The following is a 13,645-nucleotide window of genomic DNA, read 5'->3' on the forward strand; positions in this document are numbered from 1 at the left end:
TTACCAATTAACTGCCTATATGCATGTTCGAAATTCAAATTCATTCGGACACCGCCCGCTGAACGGGTCACACGTCTAAAAAGGAACTGTGAAATTGATCCATTTAAAAATTCTTTACTTCTCCGAAATAACCTCACTGGACAAAACAACAATTTAAAAAATAACATGAATATATATATAAGACTACAAAAGAACGATATATGATGATAAAATATGCTGTGTTTATATTTACTTAAGTAAAAGAAAACGACATCGAACAAAATAATTTATTTATATACAAAATAAAATCTTCAGACCTTTTAGGATTTATATATCATATAATGCGACGCAAAATATTTAACTAACCATTTAATGATGTTAATAATTTAATTTCCTATTAACTATACATCGATAACATTTTATGAGCACATAGTATTTAATTGAAAATCTCTAAAAACAATTTAGGCAATAATATTATAGCAATAGTACTGATTGGGAACTTGCTAATCTAAATTAAATTTAAAAAATATTAAAAATACTTATATTTGCAAATTATTCACACACAAAAATATAAATAATTAATTTAGCACCGCATTTTCCAAAGACTATAGAATTGTTAAAATATCGTTTTATATACAAAAGGAAAGCAAAATGACAATAAAAATATTTACAAAGAAATCACGCAGAATTGGATGAGTACATTTTATTTTCGAATGAGGAAAATATAAATTAACGGTTTATGGATTTACTTTTTCCACAACATTACTTCAAATGTTTTTTTTTGTAAAAAAAAAAACATTTATTTATTAGCTATACTGCCTACATGAATAAATGTTTAAAGAAATTGATTTATTTTGTATAAAAAACGTAATAATATAAATGATTTAATCAAAATTATAATGTTTCCTAGATTTTCCTCTTAAAATAACTTAAATTAAACTTTTATTTTTTAATTAAATGCGAATATTACTAATGTTGTCATGTTCCAAAAATAATCTCGTCTTACAGCAAATATCTAACTAATTTAAGTAATTAAAGTATTTACATCCTAATCACTCTGCAATAATACTATAATTAGTTACTAAAACACAAAATTAATTACATACAACTGTTGCGATAAAATATTACTTCTAAATTTGTTAATTTATGCTGAAATCTTTGGCAAATATAAATTAGGTTATACAAGTCTTTGATTACAAAGCTATTATTAACATAACGAAATTACGTAAATAGCTAGGAACACTGAGAGTGAAAAATAATGATTAAATTGATAATTTTATGATTAGTAATTTTTTTTTCAGAATATCATACCTACTTGTACTTACATAGCATAAAAAATATTATACATTTAGGCCCGCCATTTAAATACATTATAAGTATAATTAAATTATTATTGTTAAAATATTATATAAATACTTAGTCAAATATAAAATTAGAGTGTACATTTTTAGAAAACTTGGGATATGTTATTATTATTATTATTAAATATGTCACTGTATTAAGTATACGCATATTTTTTACTTTTAGTCCAGACAATTAGTTTCAACTTACTTTGAGACCCCGTAACCTACTGGTCAGCTATATCGAATTTAGAAATTATACTAGGTACCTTCCATAATATAAATTATATCATTAGAGAATTATATTAACCACCATAATTATTCTAGTCAGAAATGTCTTTTTTTATACTATATGAAAATAATATAAGATCTGTGAAGAATATAGGTACATTGCTGCTAAAGTTCTTAATAAATATTTTATCTATAAAAAAAACTACGTCATTTTAAAAAGAGAAAAACTGGACCGGACAATTTTGAAAGTTTTGAAGAAAATCTCATCTAAAACTGTTCTAATTTGACATCTTATAGCAACCAAACATTTTAATCAGAAAATCAAAAACACATACTTTTTCATTATTATACATAGTATCTATTTATAGAAAATCTATCCAATATTTGGAGTTTTGACGAAATAAGTAGTCAAAGTTCCCTTTCCTTTCACATAGGTGGGTCCACGGCACTCACAGTTGTAGCCAGCGCTCATCAACACTCTGAAAATAAATAAATTATTAGTTAAATAAACACTCAATATTGATAATTACATTATATACCTAATAACAGTAGAACGGACGCCAGTCACAAAATTCTCTTAGCAAAAACGCGCATGCGCTGTGACTACGAACTCGCACCTGCGCGATGTTTCTTTTCTTTAAAAACAAATGATGTCATCCACCATTTTTAGCTGTTGTTACTTTTAAATGTATTGCTCGTGATTTACCAGCCCTAAATAAACGATCTTTGTCTAATACCGATTATAATTATTTATAATATAAGTATACCGGACAAGATCCTACAGAGACTTCAAATTCGTATTCTTCAATTGCAGTTATTAAATAAAACACATACCCAATTATGAAATTAAAATAATTGCATTTGATACTTGGGCATTTATTTTCTGTAGAACAAAACTTCTGAGGAATTATAAAGAAAAAACATTTTTCTGCCAGTTTAGGAATTAGAAGCGCCTGGTATATCTCAACAGCAATTACGCTTTCACGCTGTGTTCTTGTATTTTTTTAAGGTTTAACCATGGAATTAATAGGTACCTACTCCGGTTGTACGAAGTACTTACTAAATCCATGGGTATAACACTTTTACAAAAGTATTCAAAGATTTTTTCAATGGAATTTAGTCCTAAAGAGTCTTTCGAGTATATCATCAAATATAAATAGATACTAAAACCGTTGAACCGAGAAATGCCGAAATAAATTAATTTCAGTACACAGTCAGTAACAGTGTCAGTCCTTAATTTACCATGCTTACCTTTAATATTTCTTACATTGCTATTAAAACATATTAGGTACTTTTATTCAACTGTCCACTCACTTGGCGGTATCCTCAGTAACCTGGATCTTGCCCATGACTCCTGTGGAGTCCATACGAGAAGCCACATTGACTGTGTTCCCCCAGATATCGTATTGCGGCTTCTGAGCGCCAACCACGCCAGCTATCACCGGCCCGTGGTTCAAACCTGGTGTTAAAATGAATAAATATATAATACTCAACAGTCCATACTAAGCACTACACTAAGCTTGTGTTCAAATATAAACAGAAACTTACACAAGGACACAACACATCTTTCTTTACTTTTCTGCGTCTGATTTTGTTCATGTCGACATACCCGAAATCGCAGACAAATAACATGTGATAATAAGTTCCTATTTATAATTTTCCAGGGAAAATTGAACCTAGGAAAGCCAGATAGCGAACGGGAGGCATAGTGACACTACGTCTCGGAGGTCGTCATTATATAATACCTTCTAAGTACCAAAAGAACTCATGTAAGTAAATGTTTTGTTTTCTTTTTAACTAAACTTCTCAAGATAAACATATATTGTTAAGGATATTATAGGATTAAGTAAATAAACTGTCACATCGTTATGGTAAAGATGATCTTTAAAACCCCTTCCACAAAACCCAATTTTACGCCCAATTTGATTAGATTGACAATCAAATTGGGTCATGTGGACGGAAGTATGAAATTCAAGGTCATTGGGTGGTCGATATCGCCCGATTTGGGATTGCTCAATCAAATACTGAAATTGGCGATTTAGTTGTATACTGTGGACAGACGATCAGATTGAACCCAATTCAATCGTTAATCAAATTGGGCAATCAGATGGTATCGGTGTGGAACGGGTTTAGACGCATTCATTAGAATAAAAGAAAACGTAGAAACAAATCGAATATTATTTGTTTAGTAGGTTACACTACTAGATTACTAACAGTCAGTTGGTACTGGATGACAATTTAAGTTCACTAGTGTTGGTAGCCGTATAGTTAGTTAGTACCGTAAGTCAGGGCCTTTAAGCGACTTGAATGAAATCTAACAACAGTATCGTCAAATGACACACTCAAAAAGAAGAATAGTTTAGAGTGGGATAGATCAAATGCTTGAATTTGTGAGCTAACCATCAAAGGAATTTAACTCACCTATCCTTAGTTTAAACCTCTGAAACGATTCCCTATTTATCTGCTCCAAGATCGTCATCAGAGCAACAGCAAACTCAACTAAAATTGCAACAGTATGTTCTTCTTTCCTATTTGCATCCTGAAATCAAGGTACGAATGGTAAATTTTTGATATCATTTGTAGAGTCGAGCTCGTTAGGCAGATTATGGCTAAAAAGGAAGTAACAGATCGGTTAACATCAGACATGATGAAGTGGAGGAGACCGACATGCTGACACGCCGACCCCACATAAAGTGGGATAAGGGTAGGCTGATGATGTTGTACCTTATTGATCCCCCTCATAGTTTCAACCTCCTCCAGCTCTGAATCCAACACCTTATTAGTGTAATTAAACATTGCAAGAATTCGACAAGGACATCTATTTATTACATGATTAAGTGCGCTATATTTTGCTTGTACAGTTTTGAACATAAGATACCAGAAGTACCTATATCGTCATTAATAGTAAATGTTAATCCACTTTTTTTCCAGAGATCAAAAAACTGGTTAGTTTTTTGAAAATTTCTTATCTTTTTATTATTAAGATATATACCTTATATTAGGATATATAGATAGAAAATCAGAATTTTTTCACAAACCGTTTGGTCTTCTTTGCCTGGCCTCAAACCCGACGCAATCATGTATGTGCTTCCAATAGTTTTGATCTTCTCGATGCAGCTGAACTTCGGTTTCAACAGGAGCTGCAACACAAATACATTTTCCATTCTATTTCGTTCTTTTCACTTCTATTGCTGCCGAATTCTAAACTTGTTTTCCATTATCGTCTTCCTTGTGTGAAAAAGATCTTGGAGACCTAACTTTTTCTACATTTTATTTTCCAACCTTTTTTGAATGTTGATATATTTTAAACTGGCTTTTGCCCGCGGCTTCGCCCGCGTTTATTCGTGCGTCCACTCTACTAAGCAAACGTATTTATGCAATATAAAATAGTCGACGAAAAATCCAATCTGCAGAATTGTTGGCTTGGTATCGTCAAGGATTTTATGTGTGCCAATAATCTGACCATTAAAGATGCCGAAGATCATAATCCTGAGAGAGAGAAAGAGAGAGTGGGATTACAGTATGATATCTTATTATTTTGAAAACCTAATTCAAATTTACCTTATCAAAATCACAAATGATCTCATTGAGCAGCCTCAAGCACTCCAATCCTTGCTTGTTGACGTCTGTCTCGTCGTAGAACTCTTTGTAGTTCGGTATTGATGCGAACATAACCGCTATAGTGGAGTACCGCTCGTGGTATAGATCCTCCTAAAAATATAAAGATAATTTGAAAAGAAGATTGTCGATGAACATATCGACATCTGACGCAAATTTTAATAAACCATAAAATATTCATTAATGCTAAGAAGAACGAAGTAACTAGTTAATAATCTGTGATTTGACAGTTATATATTTTAAAATAAAACCGTAATAACATAGGTACCTCCGAAGCAACAGATGTCAAAAAATGCTGGGCCACGTGAGCAGGCAGAATATTCTCCAGAAGAATCTGTAATGAAAGATGTTTTCAAAGTTATTACCCCTAGTTTTTAGATTAAATAATTTATTGAGGGCGAACATGCATTTTTAACTACATTCACAGGCCAGTAGCTTATCAGTGAGGACATGAAAATTTTTATTGATGCAACTTACAACTGGAAAGTAATTGGCTTCGATGGTATGGTCACGTTATAAGAAGGAAGGAAAATAACATTGTAAGAAGGACTGGATTTTAAATTGAATGGGAAAGAATTAGGGGCAAACCGAAGAAGAGGTGGATCGAGCGCGTTAGGTAGATTATGGCTAAAAAGGAAGTAACAGATCGGTTAACATCAGACAGGGAGAAGTGGAGGAGACCGACATGCTGACACGCCGACCCCACATAAAGTGGGATAAGGGTAGGCTGATGATGATGTACCTTATTGATCCCCCTCATAGTTTCAACCTCCTCCTGCTCTGATTTCAGCTTGTCTTTCCACAGGAAGTCCGTCCTAGAAGTGAACTCGATCTGTCTGTCCAGAATGTGCAGTAATGCTGCCACAAATACTAGAGCCACCCCGGCTTTGGTTGCGTAGGGCAGCATTGAGAATCTGCAATGAAATGTATTGATATTTTGGATATATTTTGTTACTCATCATATCTTACACTATTCAAGGAGCATTATTTCTCATACATCTGAACGAATTTCGTAAACGACTTAAATTATCTCGTTGAAATCTCATTGAAATTTAAAACATATGTACTTACTTATATATGTTTAAAAAACTATCTAGCTCGATCCCATATCTGGGGATTATTTTTTCCATAATATTGAAATTATTCAACAAAAATATCTAGTGGAGCTCGATAACACAATCCTTTTTTTTTAAATATACATCAAACGTGAGTATAACAGCAAACAGAATTCTATGGAAATAAAAAACGTATTAAGGAAGATAATAACAATTATTATTATTATATATAAACCGACCGTTTTCGACCATGGAGTCTGTTAAATAGACAGTGACACATACAATGCAAGTCAAATGAAAGCTTAGAAGAACAACATAGAAGCGAATTTGAGAGAACTTATATAATTCTTACTTGGACTCTAACTCCGACATCTGATACATATGGAAGACTTCGGTGGAGGCGAACAAGGATATGTGTGTGATGAGAGTCAGCAACATGAGGGCCAGCTTGAAGACAAAGCCCACGTGCAGGAACACTGAGATCGAGGCCAATGTCAGCACCGAACTGTAGATGTAGCTCTGAAAATGGTGTGAAGTGATAACAAACTAGGCATACCTAGTTTGACAACATATTGTAGACAACATATTGTCTGAGGGCCAATTTCAAACGAATATTGTATTTTCAAACGAAGATTGTATTTTTTCATTTTGGGATTTAGTGAACATTCCATTGAAGAATTGTGAAAGTTGGAATTAGATTTTGTGAAAGCCAAAATGAAAAATCGTAATTCGCTTATTTGCCTTTCACAAAATCTAATTCCAACTTTCACAATTCTTATGGAATGTTCACTAAATCCCAAGCATATTTTCATAGAATTACATGAAGTGGACCCTCGGACCACACGCACATTATTTGAGGAAAGTAGGGGAAAATTTCTAGTCGCTGTCGAGTTCTATCTCTTACAATCGTTGTTCCTATGATTTCCTTAGCCATTAAACATTGTAGCTCAAGTTTTGTACAGAAATGAATTTTTTAACTCAAATTCAAATTTAAATCATTTATTCAGAAATTAGACCTTCACAGGCACTTTTTCTCGTCAATCTTTATATTTATAGTTATTTCTCACAAGCTACAAACTACTGGCATTTCGGAACGACCACTGCTGAGAAGAAATGTCGAAAGAAACTCATTTGAACAGTGTTGGTCCCTATCATGCCAGATCGGCTTACCATTATTGTTTCTTACAATGTTTTTTTTTCTTTCTAATAATATATAAAAGTACATAATGTACATAGTCAAAAGGTATATCAAAACAGGTTATGGTTGTGATCCGAGTGCTGATTATAACACAAGCCATTATTGTTGTCTGAGAGATCTTATTGCATTCAATACGTGGCAAAAATCGTGTCTGTGCAGTAAATCGTTGAGGAGTTCCCTCGTCAAGAGCCAAACCTGGTGCATTGTCATCCAAAATAAAAGTGTGAAATTTCAAAATTTCAACTCATTCGATTAAATATATCTGCATCAAAATTGAGTTACAAGATTTCACCCGTATTTTTCACGCGTAAAATTGAATTATTGTAAAAAAAAATGCAAATTCAAAAGCATAAGCCAAAGTTTAGATCTATAGATATAATTTTTTTATAGGATACTTACAGGTGGTGCATCCATTTCTGAATAAAACATTGGTGTGATATTCGTGTCATCTGTGTAGTTTACATCGGTGGCATTTCTCTGAACATTAAATTGAACGATGGAAATCTGAAACTGAAAAAGGTTTGATATTAGTTTTAATTATTTTCTCTTTATTTCATTGGCTACTTTCCAACTAGTCAAAGCAGGATAATATGTATGATTTTCCACTAAAGAAACTTACCAGGTTGATAACAGCACACGCCCCTATAAGCAACACTGTGACTAGAAATATCGTGAGCCTTATAAATCGGTTGCTAGCCACGACCTGAAATAGATTTTCTTTTATGAATTATTTGTTTGATGTGAATCATTGATAGAGTTAACGAATTTGAATTAGTTGAGGCAAAGATAAAGGCAAGAATTGGCTGAAATTAGACGGCTATTGTAGGAAATGTATTTATTTTTATAGGGGCTACTTTTTATCACATAAACCTTTTTTTTCCTATTGTTTTTGACGTACAATATTTTGGCATAATAGGTCTAAGGCATCATTGATTTTTGGCATACGGGAAAATGTGGCATAATTAATATTGATATTTTAAAATGTAAAAAGGAGAGAAAAGAAATCGATTGTTTTAAAATTGTTAAGAAATCATAGGAATAATTTATATAGACTATGTTTACTCCCTTCCAAAACGGCTGAGTAATGCCGTAAAATTATTATGTGTGTGTATGGCATATAAAAATTTGAATTTAAATTTATTTAAAATGCACCTCAGATCGTTACTGATTGGTATATGTTATTATAATTTAGTAAACGTTTTTTTTTTAAGTACAAACTCAGATAAAAATTATAATAATGCAAATAGTATTAATATTTATTAGTTTCCGTTTATTTTGCATTTAAATTTGCATACCCATAACCGGTGAAGTATGTAAGATCATATTTTCTTTTATTGTAAATAATGTAAACCCACGTTTTTGCAAAGAAATTACCTTTGTCTTTTTGGAAAACATTAGGGAAAGCTTCTGCTCAACAGAGGGCGATTTGGTCTCTGCCTGCAATATTTTGAATTTAAATTAAATAGCAATCAATAAATACCTGTTCGGGTTTAGTGCAGTTGTCAGCGTACAAATCATCCACGGGAACATCTGATAGGGGCCTCATTCCTCTGCGCAACATCCTGCCGTCATACCAACACAGGTACACGAACACTAGCAACGCGATTAGCGTCGGCCCGAACGATGCGTAGAGGAATATTCCTCTGAAAAATAAAATAACAAACTTTATCTGGCTTTAGTTAGCTTATGGCTTATAAGCCATAAGTTTAGTTAGCCTTATGGCTTATAAGCCATAAGTTTAGTTAGCCTTATGGCTTATAAGCCATAAGTTTAGTTAGCCTTATGGCTTATAAGCCATAAGTTTAGTTAGCCTTATGGCTTATAAGCCATAAGTTTAGTTAGCCTTATGGCTTATAAGCCATAAGTTTAGTTAGCCTTGTGGCTTATAAGCCATAAGTTTAGTTAGCCTTGTGGCTTATAAGCCATAAGTTTAGTTAGCCTTGTGGCTTATAAGCCATAAGTTTAGTTAGCCTTGTGGCTTATAAGCCATAAGTTTAGTTAGCCTTGTGGCTTATAAGCCATAAGTTTAGTTAGCCTTGTGGCTTATAAGCCATAAGTTTAGTTAGCCTTGTGGCTTATAAGCCATAAGTTTAGTTAGCCTTGTGGCTTATAAGCCATAAGTTTAGTTAGCCATATGGCTTATAAGCCATAAGTTTAGTTAGCCATATGGCTTATAAGCCATAAGTTTAGTTAGCCTTATGGCTTATAAGCCATAAGTTTAGTTAGCCTTATGGCTTATAAGCCATAAGTTTAGTTAGCCTTATGGCTTATAAGCCATAAGTTTAGTTAGCCTTATGGCTTATAAGCCATAAGTTTAGTTAGCCTTATGGCTTATAAGCCATAAGTTTAGTTAGCCTTATGGCTTATAAGCCATAAGTTTAGTTAGCCTTATGGCTTATAAGCCATAAGTTTAGTTAGCCTTATGGCTTATAAGCCATAAGTTTAGTTAGCCTTATGGCTTATAAGCCATAAGTTTAGTTAGCCTTATGGCTTATAAGCCATAAGTTTAGTTAGCCTTATGGCTTATAAGCCATAAGTTTAGTTAGCCTTATGGCTTATAAGCCATAAGTTTAGTTAGCCTTATGGCTTATAAGCCATAAGTTTAGTTAGCCTTATGGCTTATAAGCCATAAGTTTAGTTAGCCTTATGGCTTATAAGCCATAAGTTTAGTTAGCCTTATGGCTTATAAGCCATAAGTTTAGTTAGCCTTATGGCTTATAAGCCATAAGTTTAGTTAGCCTTATGGCTTATAAGCCATAAGTTTAGTTAGCCTTATGGCTTATAAGCCATAAGTTTAGTTAGCCTTATGGCTTATAAGCCATAAGTTTAGTTAGCCTTATGGCTTATAAGCCATAAGTTTAGTTAGCCTTATGGCTTATAAGCCATAAGTTTAGTTAGCCTTATGGCTTATAAGCCATAAGTTTAGTTAGCCTTATGGCTTATAAGCCATAAGTTTAGTTAGCCTTATGGCTTATAAGCCATAAGTTTAGTTAGCCTTATGGCTTATAAGCCATAAGGCTAACTTAACTAGTGTGCAGTGTTTATATTATTTGATACTATAAATCTTATTACATTATAGCATAAACAAAAATTAAATATTGTTATAATCCGCAATGTAGATAACTATGGGACGATAATTTTGTGGTTGAAATAGATTAATCTTCATTCCTTTAATATATTAATATATTATTTGTTAATATATTAAATATTTTGTTATAAGATTTATAGTATCAAATAATAGAAACACTGCACACTTATTAAATAAAACTAATTATAATATCAAAACTGAAATATTTATTATAAATAGTTACAAATTAAATATTACGTCCAACGCATCTGATCAAGGCTTGGCTCTGAGAACGCTGGCAGCATTTCCTCGCTGTATAGCGAGATTTACTCGCTGAGCGAATTCACTGCCAGGTCTGGAGTCTCCTGTAGCCTCCATTACATTTAAATTCAAATAAGTCGGATTGTTATGAAATTTGATACATGCGTAGTATATAACCTGGAATAACACATACGGTACTTCTTATCCCGAAATTCCGAAGCCCCGGGGTGCAGCTTGTTAGAGAGAAATAATTGATTGTCCATGTCACGGTAATCTTTCAGGGGAGGTGAAGTTTATGCCTAATTTAACATATTACCGCGACAAGTTAATTAGGCATATAGTGTTAGAAAAGCAATTATACAAATATATAATAAATATATAAATATGTAATAAACATATAAATATATATTAGGACAAGTCATACAGATTGAGTTGGCCCAAAGTAAGTTCGAAACTTGTGTTATGGGATACTAACTCAACGATACTATATTTTATAACATATGCATATATAGATCCAAGGCCAATCAGAAAAAGATCATTTTCCATCATGACCCGACCGGGGATCGAACCCGGAACCTCTCGGTTCAGTGGCAACTGCGCCACCGAGGTCGTCAAATTGGTGAAATGAAACATCGGCCGAGATTGCACAAGATTATTTATATTTTCATTATTAGTTATCAAGTCTAAACAGAGAAGAGACAAAAGTCAAGTGTTTTAATATTATTTATATTAGTATCTATATATGGTTTTATTTTATTTATATTATTTTGATTCTGTACTCATTGTGAGTAGTTATAATAAAGTAATTCATTGTTTGTTATTACTTGATATTTCGCGTACTTCTATTTTCTTCACAATGCACGTTTATGTTACGCTACCTTACTTTGTGCGCTAAATTATTTATTTTCAAATACTTTATACTGGAAGAAATCCCTTTCTGGGATAAGTCCGCCTTTGTACGCGTCTCTCTCTTTATTTTACTGCTTTCTTTGTATTCGTTTTCTTCGTGCAATAAAGAGTTTAAAAAACAAACAAATGTCAAGCTGACATTTTTATTTTAGATTGCAACCATCATGTAATTAGTAGATACTCCGTACAACGAAGTACTTATTAAATCCATGGCGACCATATAGTCCAAGATATAGGTACCATGATCTATTAAAATACCGCTTACGTTTGCACAGTGAACATCTGTATGAACGCCAGCAGACAGTAGAGTAACGTTGCGCAGGTCACATTGTATTTGAACTGGTCGTCGCGCTGGTTCCGGTACTGGCTCTCCTGTGTGCTTCGCTTGAACCAGAGCGTCACTCGGTTCATCCCTTCAGAGTTGTTGCTGGAATGGATGTCGTAAGTTTCTTTTTAAATGAATTGGTTCTGTTTGATCGAATTGCTTAATGGTTAAGAGCAAGAGCCCGGATAGACAGGGGCGCGTTGTAATAAGTTTCATTACAAATGTGGTGTTCCGCACTAAAATAGGACCACTTCATATCCTCACGTGACATACGACGTGACCAAGGGACACAAAGCCAAAGCAATATTAACGTCCTAATGAACGTTGACGACTGGTAGGTGCCCTGTTGTAAAATCACAATCGAATCAAACATTTCAAGTTATTTTATAGTGTCTCCGGATTTCGAGGAGTCACAGTCCCGAATGCATCAAAACATTAGAGAAAAAGTACAGTGTGTGTAGTACTGCATTGCACATCGAGTCGATTCGCAAAGATACGCATCTAACCAATCATATTAGGTCATTATGACGCAAGGACAACCACACACAATGTGATTGGTTCGCTGCGTCTGTATGTTCTGCTATAGTGAGACGTGAAATGTAAACCCGCACTTCGCTCTTTGAACATAGGTAGGATACCTGCAATCGCAACACGTTGTCCTTTGAGGGAGTAGGTTCTGCTCGATCATCGCTAAGCTCTGAAAGAGAGAATTAATCATAATATTAATACAAAATCAATTTAATGCGAGCAGATGGAAATAAATCAATGACTGTATCTGTGACTGTTAAAAATGACAAAATCTAAAATTAATGACGTTGGAACATTATAAAAATGCGTAAATTATATTACTATGTTGGTCGAGTATGTAAAAAAAAAATAGTGACAGTCATAGGCCATAATTATTCATATTTTTACTCTATATTGAATAAATAGTGATCGATTATAGCAATGTGGTTCTAGGACGGGACCACTACTCCACATTCTTCCGTAGATGTCGTCAGCTAAGAGGTAAGAACAGCATTCCAATAGAAGATTTACGTCAGGCAGGCGGCCGGTTGTAGAACCACAGACGAATTTTCATAATCGATACATTTTTTGGCGTTACCGAGGTAAATAGCTGAAAACAAACACGTTCTGATGAGAGAGAGTCGAACCGTCTTACCGTGTTTGTCCTACAACTTGCACATCGCAACATCACAACGCTACGGAGGTCGTTAGACAATCGTCTGATTGCCTAATAATTATTATTCATATTCATTCATCATTCATTCATCCAATACTTACAGAGATGCCAATGTTCTTGGCCAGCGTGGAGTCAGTGATGTTTGCAAAGGGTTTATCGGCCCCCCAACATTCCACGTATTTCGTCATCTTGCTGGATGGACGAGACCTTGACGGAATGCCTGGAGTTGCTGGAATATATGATAGGACAATAATGAGAAATTAGGCTGACATTTTATAACAAAACTATTGTTATTTGAATGTTTTAGTTATGGAAAAAGTGGGTTTTTATCTTTTTTCGCTTTTGTCAGCTTCGCCTTCGTCTATTGCCCATGCGAACAGTTATATTTTCCGGGATATAAAATAGTCTATTTTCTTCTCTGTACTCCTAAGTATATGTACCTATGCGAAATTTCAAAATGATTGGTTGAGTACCTATAT

General features: G+C 33.6%; 1 protein-coding gene across 3 annotated transcripts in view; it reads right to left on the reverse strand.

Moving 5' to 3' along the window:
- Positions 1–252: 252 nt before the first annotated feature.
- The window catches only part of LOC128672903 (adenylate cyclase type 2-like), a 165,106-nt gene continuing 151,713 nt past the window's right edge, over positions 253–13,645 (reverse strand). For all 3 annotated transcript variants that reach the window (XM_053750412.2, XM_053750410.2, XM_053750411.1), the window contains 14 exons: positions 13,268–13,395; positions 12,622–12,680; positions 11,924–12,085; positions 8,902–9,064; positions 8,041–8,124; positions 7,821–7,931; positions 6,576–6,742; positions 5,911–6,082; positions 5,437–5,502; positions 5,112–5,261; positions 4,589–4,690; positions 3,972–4,089; positions 2,865–3,009; positions 253–2,029 (listed from right to left, as the gene is read on the reverse strand). In XM_053750412.2, the coding sequence (XP_053606387.1) occupies positions 1,924–2,029; positions 2,865–3,009; positions 3,972–4,089; positions 4,589–4,690; positions 5,112–5,261; positions 5,437–5,502; positions 5,911–6,082; positions 6,576–6,742; positions 7,821–7,931; positions 8,041–8,124; positions 8,902–9,064; positions 11,924–12,085; positions 12,622–12,680; positions 13,268–13,395 (1,733 nt within the window). In that variant the 3' untranslated portion in view covers positions 253–1,923. The remainder of the gene's footprint in view (positions 2,030–2,864; positions 3,010–3,971; positions 4,090–4,588; positions 4,691–5,111; positions 5,262–5,436; positions 5,503–5,910; positions 6,083–6,575; positions 6,743–7,820; positions 7,932–8,040; positions 8,125–8,901; positions 9,065–11,923; positions 12,086–12,621; positions 12,681–13,267; positions 13,396–13,645) is intronic.

The sequence above is a fragment of the Plodia interpunctella genome, chromosome 10 (genome assembly GCF_027563975.2).
Source record: "Plodia interpunctella isolate USDA-ARS_2022_Savannah chromosome 10, ilPloInte3.2, whole genome shotgun sequence".
In the NCBI taxonomy this organism is placed as follows: Eukaryota; Metazoa; Arthropoda; class Insecta; order Lepidoptera; family Pyralidae; genus Plodia; species Plodia interpunctella.